Here is a 15765-nt window from a genome sequence, read left to right as displayed (position 1 = left end):
CCTTACTAAAGCTTAAAGCTTTCCCTTTGTATTCCATTTGCAACTGAAGATTACAGACACCTACGAAGCCTCCCTACTGGGGAGAGACATTGGATCCAATTCAATTACACCCTAACAAAGGCTTCTCAACAGAAGCTGCAATTTTCGCACAATCAGTTGAAGGTATGGAAGCGTGGAGAATTGGAAACAAATCTCCGGCAGTAAAGTTTGATAATGTAATCTACACTATCAGTGAAACCCTTCTCAGGTGGCAAAATCAATGAAGCACTTCTGGTGTGTGAGCAATTGATCTCCACCTTGTTTTGATGCTTTTGTTGTGCTGAATATTACCTTAGACATGCTGCTAGAAAGCATTCTTGGCATTCTCCCATCAATTGAACAAAAGGACAACTAAATTAACATTAAAAAGAACATCCAAATGACATATGATTTCATATAACTCAACCTTACACCAAGCAAAGAGCAAACATATTAGGTTGAACTGCCAAGCCCACAGTTCACTTCTAGATGGGAACTCTAGCCAACAATCATGCATGCAGAGGGCAGTGTAGTCCAGGATGGGATTGTCATGCACGTAGACCAAACTTTCACCCTGGACTGTTTCCAAGTTCTAACTTACAGCTTTCAGTGCCTTGACGTTGACTGATTAGTATAGGTTATCCTATGCCCTTGGAATTGATAGATAAGGGTAAAGATTCTTCACTGCACTTGAGGCATCTAAACTTGACTTGTATAAATGGGAGTTGGGATGCTCCTGATAAGAAACATGTCTTCTCAAATCTCCAAACATTGTCACTATATGATGATTCCTCTCTATCTGCGAGTCTCATTGTGGAGTCAACAGAGTTGCTGTGAGAGCCAGCCTGCCCTTTGTGTCAACGTTGCTCAAACATTAGCATTCCCAGTCAGGACGAGTTTAATCTCTGCATGATGAAAACAAAAATCAATGGAGATTGAAGCTGACATATAATTCCAGGAGCGGCGGGCACGATATCTCGCGCCAGCGACCTGCGATGCAGACTCCCGGAGCGTCTTTGATTTCAGCGCCGAGGTACTTGTGCAACATGCCTCACCACGCAGTCATGCATGCCTTAACGCTTCCATAACCACAAGAACAACTCTATTTGGCTGGTACATGCTCCCATAGGGAGAGGAGACCAAGGACTGCAGGGTCTCTCTAACAGCAAGATTAAGATATATTTCTAGTCAGTACAAAATCCATACATTTATGAACAACCAGGGTGGGTCCTTCAGTACAGCAGCATATACAGTATATTGCAATAGACTTTACCAAAGTCACAGTAAAGATATTATCATTCTGCAAAATCCTCTCATGACCACATCCCTAACCAGTATTTGTAGATCCATCGCCTCTCAACAATGATCTCCTGAAGAGCTTGTTACAGCTACAGTAATCTGACATCCCACAAAGAGCAGTCCCAGTAGAACAGGAACCTTCTTGTGAGACCACCTCTGCTCCTCTCAGAAACAAGTTGTCCTTTCTGCGACTCCATCACTGTTCTAGTTGATGAAGTAACGTTGACTGTGACATCGGAATCAGTCATGCATTTGAACGTAAAGCAGCAAGCATCCCAAAGGGAAAATCCCTCAAAAGCTCAATCAATCCCTCGACGAAACAACCTTCACATTTTACTGATCCCAGATGGCCAACCTGTGAATTGGCAATGGCTTTGTCAATGTCTATATAAGTCCTTAAAACCATAATACTTTTTAACTTTCAGGCATTCATTATTCATGAGGGGCCAGGGACGATCGTATTGGATTTCTCTTTGGAATCAAAAAGGCTCTAACCCCGTCAAGAGTGCTCTAAATTGATTTAGTTGTAGTGCTGTGTAAAGTGCAGGCATTAACACTTGTCGGGTGCACAAGCTCTCAGAGCAAAGCTTCGTGCTTTGGGGAATTCTAGAAAAAGGCAACCCACAAGTTTTAAAAATCCGTCTGTAAAGCAGCTGTCTTATGAATGGGATTTTCAGCCTGGTGTAGCAATACAATCATTTGAGAGACTTTCTAATGCCAAAACAAACATCAATCAATACATCTTAGTTCTAAATGATTTTATCAGAGCGTCTTCATGATTTTTTCTGATCTAGTTGGAGCATCATACCTTCTGCTGTGCTCTTGCCTTTTCCAGATCCAAGTCCCCTCCTGGGGCCTTGGTGTCCTGTACCGTCCTCTCAGCTTCGTTCAGCCAGGATGTCAGGTCTCGCATGTCACAGTGGAACTGCTGCCAGTGGGCCAGGGACTTCTTGAAGCGACTGCAGAGGAAATGTCAGATTTAGATTCACTCAGTGCTTTAACCAACAGGCAGCTATGATTGCCTATCTAGCTTCCATTGTATATCATCTTAATCTTGGTAGCATGAAGCCATCATTTGTACTGAACCTTTTCCCTACTAACTAAGCTTATAATAAAGCAAATGTGGTGGCAAAAACACATCTCAGCAGGAGGAAGGTGAATGAACCTCAGAATCTAGAATTGGTGGCATGAACTACAAAGGAGATTATGTATAGTGGGATAACTTTGTGGACATGTTGATGTACTGTCATCAACAGCATTTCTACGAGGCCTTTGGGCTCCATGTAATGTCATTGTTATGGGGCTGATGGCTATCTTTTGGCCTGAGAGCAATTTTAATGTCAAACTTGGGAGTTTCATCTTATTCCAGCAATGATTCTGTTAATGGAGGACCTGGGGCAATGGGAGTTAGGTCATTTCATGGAAGGATTAGACATAGAAAAAAATCATTATCATATCATATCAATGTCTGAAGAGCAGGCAGACAGCTAGAATACGACTGATAACAAATACATGCAATAAGGTTCAAGAAATTATACTAAGAGACTTACCTGTATCTGTCCACATAGGCCTTGTTGACCTTGTCCCATTCGACCTTGAGGTTGGACATGGCATTCTCGATGTTCTTCCGCTCCGAGGGTGCCACCTGAGAAATGGCAGCGCCCTTGCGCTCGTGGGCCGACCGCACTTGTGGCTCCAACGTGTCTAGCTGCTCCTTTATGGCCTGTAGAGCGAGAGATCACATTCATAGATAAGTATCGCTTTAATACTCACAGGCATTGATGTCTCTGTGTATCAAACCACCCAAAAGGGGGCGAGTGCACATCAACAACTTTGCGCATTGACGACATGCAAGCGTAAAACCTTGGGAGGGTCTGTCATTTTCTTACAGTCATATATCTGCTGCAAGAAGCTTTGAGAGAAGTCTGGAAAGTTTAACCTCTCTATGTACAGTCAATAGTACACACTAAACAATCAGAGATGGCTTCTGCAATAAGTACATCTATAAAGGCTTATGTTACATATAATGCAATACCGAGTATTATGTAGGCTTTTCCGTGCCTTACACAGATTACAAGCAGAAAATTAAGTACGTAATGTCTACAGCTGTGAAAAGATGAAGCATTATGAGACTTAAAATGCTGTAATCAGTACTCAAAATTGAAAGGGTTCAGTTGTCATTAGAAGGCATTTCATTAGGATGTTTGGTCATCAGTTACAGGCAGCTGGTGCTTACATTACAAAGCAAGACATCTTTTCTAAATGAGTCAGGTATTCAAGTAGGTTACTATCACCATATCTACTTAAGCCTTGTAAGGACTTTACGATGTGCCATACTCAATCTGAACTTTACACTTTGATTAAGATGCAATATTCAGCGGTATGAAAGTATCAGGATTCCAGAGAAGTATCACAACCCCAACAGCTTTCTCAATCAAAGGCTCAGACCCTAAGTCTAGACGATGGCTTGCCGGTGCCAGGGATGGGCATTGGTGATGACTTAAGTACATTACAGAATGTGATGAATGGATCAGGGTGACGCACATACCTTTAAAGTCCATCTCACAACCTTTACGCATCTACGACCTATTTACAAGTTTCGGCAGTAGGCCAAAATTTATAGGGTGTGATTTGAAAGCGCTGAAAGAAGGAAGCTCGCTGCTAGGACGACATAAATGAACTCCATCAAACTTTTCCTGTGCCGCCGCTTCTTCTGAAAGAACCAGGTCTGACGTCTACATTTATCATCAATAGCAACTGTACTGATCGTCAATCTTTTCACATAAACTCAAGGCAGAGGGAAAAACTCTTTTTACCTGGCCTTCTGCCAGGCCTATTTGTATCTTCAACCCCTGCAGCAAGGTTAGGGTCTTGACTCCAGGAGCAGCAAAAGTGCCCCGAAAAGGTTTATAGAACCCTGGGGTAAAAATTGAGGAGACCTTAACATTCCTAATGGCTTCTAATCTGCAGTAAGTTTCGCAAAGGTGCCGGAGAAATGGCTGGGGTTATGGAGTTAAGGTGCCATTTACCTTCTGTCAGTCATGACCTTCTAGAACAGGGGTAGACGAATGTTGTAGCAGGCTCATCTATACGCCTCATTTACAACGGTTACAGCCAAAAGGCAACTGGGGACGGCTAAAGCTAGTACATGTGCTTTCTTTGCTTGGCTAGACTGTGTACAAGCATCAAAATTAGGCATAAAGGGAAAACCCTATGAAGCGGTAGATCAAAAGTTTTCAAAGCTAAGAGGGGGTAATGCTAGTCTTTAAGAGTCATACTGTTCTGGTGGAGTTATTCATACACACACAAAGAAAATTTACACAGGCATCTATAAAAATATAAATTCTTAACTCTAACACAAACTAGAAAGCTACGTTTCGCATTTTTCCAAGTTCAATTCAAACCCCTTATCTTTATAGCACACACATTTTCTCTTTAAAAACTCCACCCCAACATTTACCCTCGGCTGCATATTGTCCATGGCTAAAGAAAGATGGATGCTGCCTGGTGCAAGCATGGTAACCTGTGACACCCACGCCTTGCTCTCCTCCCAGTGACACCTCAAATCCATTGATCTATCTGGCAGGTCAAGTGTAACGAGGAGACGAAGGGGATTCAGCTTGTATCAGCGTAAGGCTGGTGGCACTTAAGTCTTCTTATGCAACACCGAGGGAAGACTGGGACTGGCCAGATAAGGCAGGAAAACACATGGAACCACATGCTGGAACAGTTGAGTACTAGTACATGTGAGGTAGATAGCCTTGCTACCAAGGTACTTCCTCCAGGTGTCAAAAGAAAGATGAAGAGCTTACCAACTTCCTGTGTGAAGGCAACTTTTACTTCTAAGGTATGAGAACTTCCGGAAGTTTTAAGCATACAAGGCAACACTCTCTGGTCTCTCCTTGAACTACAAGATGCCAATCTCAAAGCTACTTTGAGTACATAGCAGAAATATTTCAAGTAAAGGCTTCTGGCACTTGTAATCTCAACCAACACATCACTCTTCCCATTTCTCACGTTTATCGTTCCAATACAGTTGCCACACTGAGGCTATCAAGACTCCTATCAAAATGACACTCATTTTGTTTGAACTTCAAAAAAATAAAACACACAGCACGAGATGAAATGCCCACCATCTATATCCCGCAGGCATTTTCTGTCTGGGCTGACAGAAGTAATAAGAACCTGAGGGAATTTTCAGCCTGATTTATCTCAGCAGCAGTACGTTAACATGCCACACGTCCATCTTACCCCAAAACAACGTTAGCTGTCCCCCAGTCCCACCACTCATGGACCATGAGAAGCCGGGAGGGACTTTGTCGGAGCTGTAGATTTATTTCTCTGTCCTGACTGAGGCTGAGCAGAAAGCCAAATTGATAACAAAATGGGAAGAAAACTAATTATAACATACAAACATGGTTCTTTTTACTGGCCACCGGGCACTGGTAATGAGGTTTTAGGTCAGGAACGGTAATGTCCTCATCTCTGGAGAGACAAGATGGCCATTACAGTATCACAAAAATGGGTTTTCTTGCCTTTCAGGCTTAGAGGCCTTATAGCTGACTCTGCATGTAAAATGAAGAAAACTTTTCTTTCAACAACATTCTGTTATGTGCAGGTCTCAGACTCTAGATCTATGGGAATTGCTCCTATTTTCATGTGTTACCAGGACTAACATTAAATTCGCAAGTGTATATGCAGCTCTACCATACAAGTTTAACATTGGACTTCAACTTTAATTAAAGTGTATATATACAGTTATCAGTGGTTACTAGGCACACCAAAAATAGACCCCACAAAAGGTCATAATATTGCGCTGGTCGGATTTTGTTTTGAGATCATATTGGTGTCAGACAGGTCAGTGCATCTAAAATTATATGTCTTGGATCACAAAGCCTTTCAAAATGAAGTCACAACATCTTGATTCCTTTGAAGGACTTTTTTGTACATTTCAAACTTCTGCATGTAACAACTCCTCCAGAGGGAATTGGGCAAGAATGGGTCAATAATGATTGATGGAAGATACTTCAAAAAGCAGAATTTCTGTCCAATATGTCATGGTAATCCTTCTAAGATTGATGGCAAAAACAATGACTCTGCCTGACACCTTATGAAGAACAATTTTAGGCAGAAGACAAGTGAATCCCTGATGGGTAAGAAGATCATTATTTAGCGATAATTGGACACTTGTTCCTGTTAAAATTGCACACTCCACACTCTTTAGGTATTGATCATGGTACATTAGGCCTCATTGACTGGGCTCACGATTACAGTAAAATCCTTTAACCTGGCAGTGTAAAATTATCAAAAATTTGTCAGAGCTCAATCATATTTGCCTGGACAAGATGAAACTGCTGGTTTAGCCAAAAAAAAGAGAACAAAGTTTCATATTTTCAAGTAAAACAGGTCAAAACATTATCCTACATGCTTACCTGCTTTTATTTGATTGGGGGAAATCAATTGTTGAGAAGGCTGTAATGGTGAAATTCATTGCCTATTCATTCTTCAGATTTCGACATGGCAGACTTATAATCCATTCATGTATGCATTAAATCTTGATCCCTTAGAGGAAATGTCTGAGGCTTTTATGACTACCGGTATGAAATAGCTTTTAGAGTTCTTAATACTTTCAGGCAGGTGGGTGAACACATGGCTCCAAGTCCTTCCCTACATTAGCTTTTACTCCCCACCTTATCATCATGCAAAAATTCCTCCCCATTTCAGCACTACCCTACAGCAGCCAAATGCATGTTGGATGACACAGGCCGGCATATTCCCATCATAAAGGCCTTACTTTTTCCCCATGTGGCTTTTGGAAGACGGTTTTATGCATTTCTGCTGCCTACAATACGAGAGTTCAACAGACTGTTTAGCACTACTCTTCACTGCACATCAGCTGACTTAATCAGCCAGAAAGGCCATGGGACACATAAATGTGCTTAAGCCTGATCTTAAAGCCGTTGAGCTGCTTTTAAAATCCTCCATTCCACCATGCGGGGAAGATGCATGTACGTAACATCTCACCCTTTGCACCTGTATGGTAAACTGATTGGTGCAGGTAACAACTGGGTTGCAAGCATGATGGGTTTCTTTTAAATTTCTTCTTCTGCTTGATCCTTTCAAACAGTACTCTCTTAACAAAAAAGAATTTACTTGCTGGGATACTGTAATTACTGTTCCACAGCACCTATTGTGGTGAACGCACACACTGCAAGATCATTTCCTGGAATAGCCATGAACTTGACTGTTACACAAGAAGACTCAATCACTACCCTCTGTTGCATGAACATCCCTCGGTACGAATACAAATGGGGCAAAGCACAAATTGATCCCATCATAATCACATCTACAGACTGGTGCAGCATTAGATTTACGGTGTTTACGTAATAAATGCAATAAACATCCCATCTCGAGATGAAAATAACCTTAATGGATGGATAAGTGGAATCAGGAACCAAGCACAGCAGCAAAATAACTTTAAAAGTTAAGTGTCGTTGCCATTATTTTCATCCAACAACAAATACACTTGCGTCATTATGGCACTTGTACAGGGAAAGGAAATCAGTTGTAAAGCCCTAGTGGGATAAACAGGTTTACTTCTACACACATCGTACATATATATAGAGGGGACTGAAATGAGAGCAAACTTTCTCAGTTATTCCAAAGATGAATTCAGTGCCGGCGGTGCATGTCCATTAATACAGGTCCCATCTTAGCAGTAAATTACATCATTATTTCTCCTAACACCTGGGGTATGAAGTGAATATCGAGAGGTGCTCCCTTCATTCTGCTTAAGACTCAATTTTCCAAGGCAACCAAGTCGTAAATAGGCGACATGTCTCCAGCCCTCCGCTTGGAATCCCTCGCACGTGTCTCGACTCCCAATCGACTCCCACCAGACGCTCATCCGCGGCATCACATGGCTAAAAGTAGACTCAGCATATCATTGGTTCATACTGTCATTAGAATCCGTGGATTATGACAGAAGCCCCCTGCATGTTGTTTCTGAGATGTATCCTGCAGCGTTCTGGATAATTGGATTTCGTCAGAGACTGCAGGTTTCCTCAGTAAAATCTGTTTTGAATACTTAATGTTTACTCAACATGGTGCAGACACATTCATGCTCATTTTGTAACAAATGTAGGCCAAATGTTAAGTCTTCATCAGTTTTTCCAGGTGACATCTCTACAGGATGCCTACTACTAGGACAGTTGTCTTTACTACGGTGATCCAAAATGTTTCTGCAGTTTTGAATATGTGTAGTTTACAAACTGAGGGCAACGAAGCCATTTTCCAATTTTCAAATGCTCCCAGAGGCTGCCACAGCTCCAAAGTTGTGAAGAGTAACTCTTGACACCCTGGTGTTCGAAATGCTGTCCCAGATTACGGCCACTTGTCCAATTTTCCAGTGGCTGGAGGTTTCAGGATTCGCAGTCAGATATTATTGACAAATAGCCGTTTTCACTTTCCAATTATTCGGAGGTGAATCAAATTTGGGGCCATGCATGCTGACCTGTGGCGAAAGGGCCATAAAGTCATCTATTCACTGATGGAAATACAGTCAAAACTTGTGCTAGCAACCACCTCTGCATAGGAACTACCTGGCCATTATGGCAGGTGTTTGATGGCCCTTTATTTTCCCTGCTAACCCATGCAAATCTAGTCTACAATGTTCACCTGTCCATTGTGACCCTTGAGAGTTCACAGGTATGAAGTATGCAAGGTATCAAGTTGATGATGTTATTGTGGCCACAGAAGGACATTCATTTCCACAATTTCTTCACTCTTCGAAGCTTAAGCAAATGCTGCATTGAGAAGCAATGGAGAAATTGAAATAACTAGCAGGACAGGACTGAATTTGACCAGGAGCTTAGAAACTTTTTATTCTGTGCAGATCAATCCTTGACCTATCATCCCCGCGTAATGCAGGTGGTCACTTCAATTCTTTAGATTTGGTACTGCTTGCAGGTTGCATGGCAGGTATTTAATTTGGGCCTGTTCCTATTCCTTACTGGCTTTGCAGCAGAGTCTATAGAATACCAAGCAGTCATCATGCCTAGAGAGGAATCTGAACTGTCTCAGTAAGTATAACCAAGACTTATAGATGATAAGTTTATTGCAAGTTCTTGCCCGTGGGCTAATTGCAAGTACATGTAAGTGGACATACAAAGAACAGACAATGTGTAACAATACAGCATGTAACTACTCTAGCCTAAATATTGGAATCTAATGTTTAACTCTAGTTCTAACTTATTGGGTTCGGCTTCTTTTTTTGAGACAGTGGAAGACGAAGAATCCCACTTTTTCGGTGATGTGTGGGTTTTGTGATGTTAAGAGAAAAGTAGTTTTCTTTTTGTCTGTAAGCATGAAGAAATTGGGATATAATTTGTTGGCTTCTCTAATATTAGGACTAGAAGTAGGGCTAGAAGGCTGAGATGGGATCCTTGTGGACTGATATCTCTCAATCAGGCAGACAGGACTAATGAATGAGATAAAGTGTTACATGCTTAAAAACACATCCATAAAAATCTATGATTAAAACATCAGCCGAATTTGGAATTAATGACTGTGTTCCTGTTTGAAATTCAGTCTTACGAAGCTGGAGCCATGTCAGGTTAATGAATTCCTTGCTTCCGGGAATACGAAATCACCATTCCGTGCACCGTCTTCCGCACAGCTTTAGACCGTAAATTGCGACGCGCATCAAAGGAATTTGAAATCTGGCTGACTACATTTTCTGTAACCAGGAGCACTGCCTCACAGTGAAGGGTGAGGGAGCAAACAGACCCAAATCCCTCAAACATCTGTGCATCACAAGCAACAGGGCTGGCCACTGCTCTACACCAACAAATCAATACCATGTGCAAATGCCAAAGCCATGATTTCTTCCACGATATATGGGGGGATCGGACCCAACATGCAGATGTCGTACTCACGGCGTAAAATTGCCCCTATAGGCCTTCCCACACAGCAGTGGAGCGCTACCGAATGCCCAGCCTGGCCATCAGGAGTGAGCAATTGTCAAGTGTGAAGTGAAAAGCTATTAGGGCCAGGGAATTGATCCTACTGCCCAAACGGTAAGAATCTGCAGTCTGCAGCTGATGATTCAAACGCCCTACAGACAGCTGTTTGGCCACCTGCTCTACACTTCTGATGGATATTTTCAGAGAACTTTGTGTGATATGAAAATACATGACAGGCAGGATTGAACCAAATGTTCCAAGTATCATTTCAAAACTGTGACCAACTCTGCAACATCATTTCTGCTCCTTTTGCCCCTACATCTGTATTCACTGGGTCAGGCAGCAGCAAAAAAGATTATAATTTCTTAGCACTTTGCTTTCTATCACAAAATTGGAGCCAAATTCATCAACTTATAGAACAGTCACCACCAAACAAAGCTATACCTGCCTAATTCCATGCCCTACATCTGTATTTACTGGGTAAGGCAGCAGCAAAAAAGATTATAATTTCTTAGCACTTTGCTTCCTATCACAAAATTGGAGCCAAATTCATAAACTTGTAGAACAGTCACCAGCAAACAAAGCTATACTTGCCTAATTCCATGCCCTACATCTGTATTTACTGGGTCAAGCAGCAGCAAAAAAGATTATAATTTCTTAGCACTTTGCTTTTTATCACAAAACTGGAGCCAAATTCATAAACCTGTAGAACAGTCACCAGCAAACAAAGCTATACTTGCCTAATTCCATGCCCACAATCCAATTATCTTATCCATTCCACCAGCGCAACAGCTTCTTTCTGCATGACTTCAGATCCATGCATCCCAGAGTCATTACCACTCCCCCCGGCAATGCTTATCCTTTTCTAACTGCGAGGAAAATGCACTTCAGTCCAAAAACAAGTCTTTCTTATCACGTATCATCTGTCAACGCACTGTATCGATTCCCGCTTTTAGTTACATTTCATTTCCAGCACTAAGCCCTGCTTGTCCTCACAAACATCGTTAATAAAAGCGGGATATATTTGTTACTTACTCAGGGATGGACAATAACAAGATCGGAAGCGGGGATGGCTGACCTCATCATGGAAATACCAAAGTCAAGGGCAGTGTGACCTTCCCCTTTCCAGTTATTCTGTACCCAAGACAGATACTAGCAGCATATTGTGGACATACAGATACACATTACCATTCATCCCCCATCCAGACCAAAGCACCTGTTATGAAAGCCTTCTCCCTACTGTACTTGCAACCTCCACCACTCTCCATCATAACTCGAAAATATTGCAATAATATCCTATTACTGGCGCTGACTATAACAGATGAGAATCGGTTACAACCTGCTATCAGCACATTAATGCCATCCTGGGCAGTTGACCTCGGTCCACACCAGCAAATATTGTCTCCATTCATTTCTGTCCACCATCTCCTAAAGACTAATCTGCTGCCCATGTCTTTTGTCAAACTGACACCATTTCCAGTAAGGTGCTCTGAATACTTGATTCTATATGACACTTTACTGCACAGGATATTGTACAGTATAGGAAACAAATGCTACATGTACATTGTAGGTACATTCCAGTGACTATTTCTGTCCATATTCTAACACCAACCTCTCTTTTCTTTTCTAAGAGACTAAAATTTAATACTTGAACATAAACACCATGATAATAATCAGTAAAATGGGACTCCCAAGTACAGGCGTGCAATCCCATAATCTACAGAATGAATTTCAAGACAGCAAAAGCAAATACAAACCACTTCAGCACCGTGTGTGAATCACAATTACTGGTAATAATGGAAAACAAAGGCTGCGCACAGTTGATGAGTAAGTTATGACAGTGCCACGCAGCTTGTAAGCAAACGCAACCAGTGGGACTGCAGCGCCTTATGAGTATTAACACCAGCCGTAATCACTCCCCTGGGGGGTCAATATGGCACATGCAATTAAATGATCGCTCCGGTCCCACAGGAGCATTGGCGCCTTTCTGACTCCCTTCCTTAATTGATCGGCTATCATCACCGTCTTGAACGTCAGGTGCTTAAAACAGACATACCACCCAGATGTGCATTACAAAGTACATGTCTGAAGATGTTACTGAGATATACATGTACATGTACCTATCACAGGTATCTCTATTCAGTTTCCACATTTTCTATCACTTCACGTACAGTATCTTCAAGACAAGAAGTTTGCCCGACTGTCAGGTGTCAGCAATCTTAATGAAACATCAAATTAAGCAGACAATATCGTTATCTTATTCTCCCCTTTACTGTTGTGTTTTGCAAACTAAGGTAAAAAACAACAGAAAATCTGTGGCTATTGTTATTCATAGAAAAAAATGGTATAATACTGCAAAGGCCAGATGAAAACAGGTGGATTGGACGGAATGGCACAATTTCAACAAGACCAGCATGATAAGATCATCCACGGAGACCGGCTTAAAGCTGGTAGCTTTGTTTTTCAATCAAGAAGCACTGGTGGATCAATACTAATACTCAGCATTGCAGCCTTATCATTGGCGGGGGCTCCAATGGGTTTGGGGTTCAAGGCAAGCCGGGCTTGAGTCTTACAAGAATTGACATGTCAATAGCAGCATTCAGAAGTGGGTGGCTTTACCTGCTTAATTAAGTTTCTGAGACCGGAAAGGTCAATAGTCTCGCATGCACTGCTGAATGTTAATTTCGTCAGGAACATATACACAGAAAATTGTCTTGATGACTTTCACACAACTCCAGAAATGACGAAATTTAGAATTATTGGCAAAGATTCAACTAATAATACTGTTGAATATTATACCGATATTTTCATATTTCATTCTTCAATGCAAGAAATGATTTACATATCTTTGATTGCACCAGAATAATCCATGTGAATGCAGATCAAATAGTACCCTTGTTGGGCGTAACTTTCTGGCCGAGGGTGCCTAAATGGGTTGAGAATATGGCAAGTCCAGGCATTATCGCTGCTGTAATTGTGATAGGTCTCTGTAAGGTCAATGTTCAAGCGGCTCTCACGATCAATGTTACAATTTTTACAGCCTCCTGAAGGAGCGGGGCGGCAGCCAATAATCAATGGCCTGTATCGACTCTTTCCTCTCCTTTTAATCTTCATCTTCGACCTGTCGGCTGTCCTCCGTCAAAACCCCATCACCAGACGGGTACGACGGCTTCAAATAGATCCCCACATTACCCTGTCAGAGCCTGATTCCTATTCGTCATGTGTTAAATGTGGCTTTAAGTTCTGATATGCGAGTTTAATGCACAAACTTGTCATCCAGTTCAACATAACAGAGGCAATAACATTAAATCTCTAAGGTCAATCGATATCAAGCGATGTGCCTTCTTTGTCGATTGCACAAATCCATCTACCTGCTCAACACCAAAAACAAAGCCGTTATGTAAAAGATGCAATGACATTAACCTACTTACATATGCGACGAGATTACCTTGATATATGCAAAGGATATGCCATTGATATATGCAAATTTTCCAGCTTTAGTCCTAACAGTATTGTTCCCAAAGCTATTGGTTACATGGGTATTTTTTTACAATAACAATGGGATCTTCTTTTTCTGAACATGGTCGATAAAGCTCAAGCAGCCTTTGTGGGTAGGTTTTCCCAATACAGACGGTTCATATTGTGTGGCAAGATAACTGTTGTACACTAAACTGGGCCGTATAAAACTTATCATCAAAGTCCTGATTCTCCATAAGGACTGCGGGCCTTACTGTCCCCCAGTGCTGTACACCCTGAGGTACACATGCAGCACACATATGAAAACTGATAAAGGTCCCCATAGCGAGCTGGTTTGCCGAAGATACATCTAAATTTGCCTGCGGCATCACCAACTTTGCTACCGCTACATCGTAAAATGGGGCATTAAACAAATACCAGGGGAACACTTCAATAACTTTACATGTCCTGCTCGCGTGGCACTGACAGTCGTAACTCACTACTACCACCAGTAACCCTTTTTACAACCGCCTCTTTGACAATAGCTGGAGAATAAACAAGAACGGAATATTTTATTAACCAAATTCTAAAAGTCACACAAGAGAAAATTCACAAGGCAATTTCCTGTCAAACCTGCTTCTGTTACTCCTGTCAAAGCCAAAGCAATCAGACCAGCAATAAGTGAATCCATCACCCATGCATGATAACACTACTTTGGTTAATGCTTGATGCACCACACATAGCTTGATTTTAGAGGAATGCGCGGGGTATACAATAACTGAATATCAACATAATTTCAGACCCATGATATTCACAAATATGGATAATTTCATACATACATGTACATGAATCAATGAATGCTGATGCAACATTGTCACATCAGAATTCAGAAGTGAAACTGCACATTCCCACAATGCAATGTATGAAACTATAATGCACAGACAACGCAGAATGCATGGCAATGATGTAGCTATGATTACAACTACATTTCCCTGGGCAAATCGTACAGTAATAAGGATATCTTAATTACAAATGCAATTACATTGTATAATCTTCCACTGATTGGAATTCCCCAATCCCAAAATGTCAGTAACCTTTTTCAATTGACAGTGGCAATCATTGCAATAGCTATTATGTGATACACGATACTTACAAATTTGTTAATTCGATCTACCAACATATTATCTTCTTAGTAATCAAATTACAGCAGACCAAACAACAGGAACCCTTTACTCCCTCATATTCTGCCATGTACTTGCATAAATATCTTCACACGTATAGCATGGCATTCCCAAAGAGTAATAACAATAGCCTGCTATCAAATATGTTCACATCTGCATTCCAGGAGAGAGAGAAATAAAATCCCTTACCAGCTCTCAACCATAACCCACTTCAGGCTTTCTAAGAGAATCTGCTTTGCGCAGCATAGAACGATGAGGCGCACAGTTGGCATGCACAACCATTCCGAGACGAACAAACAAGATCAATGCCACGTGAAGACAGGTGCTATTGCACAGGTTATTGATCAATATCATTCCTAGCCGCCGGGACTAAAAGTTGTTGATAACCTACAGTTTACCTTGCATCTTGAAGGGTTCATCCTTGGGGATGCCTTCCAATCAATGCAATGACATCAGATCGCCCGCTCCACTCCCAAATTCTCGGAGGGGCTGTAACATCTACATATCCTAACAAATTTTCATTTTGACACACACCCCAACCATCCTGAGGTAAAGGAGCTGGAAGAGCATGAATTATACATGCTTGACGGCCTAGCCACCAATGTACAGGCTTGACTTGTCCACACCCATGGAGGCAACGGTGAGATGTCAGTTGAGTTGTAATCTATGAGATGCATTTTTTTCGGAGCTACGGTCTAGCTTTAGGGTTCTAGAATAGCACTGTCATTGCATGTGTTTCGGGGCATACATCACGGGTCTCCAGATCATTCCTCACCACAATAACGCCTGAATAATATGCTATCAGTCAGCAGGCCCACGCTCTGAAAATGAAATCGCTATATCCCGTT

General features: G+C 41.7%; 1 protein-coding gene across 17 annotated transcripts in view; it reads right to left on the bottom strand.

The window, feature by feature from the left end:
• LOC109481190 (dystrophin-like) overlaps positions 1-15765 on the bottom strand; it is a 204793-nt gene that overhangs the window by 80915 nt on the left and 108113 nt on the right. For all 17 annotated transcript variants that reach the window (XM_019783695.1, XM_019783706.1, XM_019783708.1 and 14 more), the window contains 2 exons: positions 2868-3040; positions 2126-2276 (listed from right to left, as the gene is read on the bottom strand). In XM_019783695.1, the coding sequence (XP_019639254.1) occupies positions 2126-2276; positions 2868-3040 (324 nt within the window). The remainder of the gene's footprint in view (positions 1-2125; positions 2277-2867; positions 3041-15765) is intronic.

The sequence above is a fragment of the Branchiostoma belcheri genome, unplaced genomic scaffold (genome assembly GCF_001625305.1).
Source record: "Branchiostoma belcheri isolate BF01 breed outbred unplaced genomic scaffold, Haploidv18h27 scaffold54, whole genome shotgun sequence".
NCBI lineage: Eukaryota > Metazoa > Chordata > Leptocardii > Amphioxiformes > Branchiostomatidae > Branchiostoma > Branchiostoma belcheri.
Note: the sequence above shows the minus strand (reverse complement) of the source record. Positions and strands in the feature narration are given on the sequence as shown.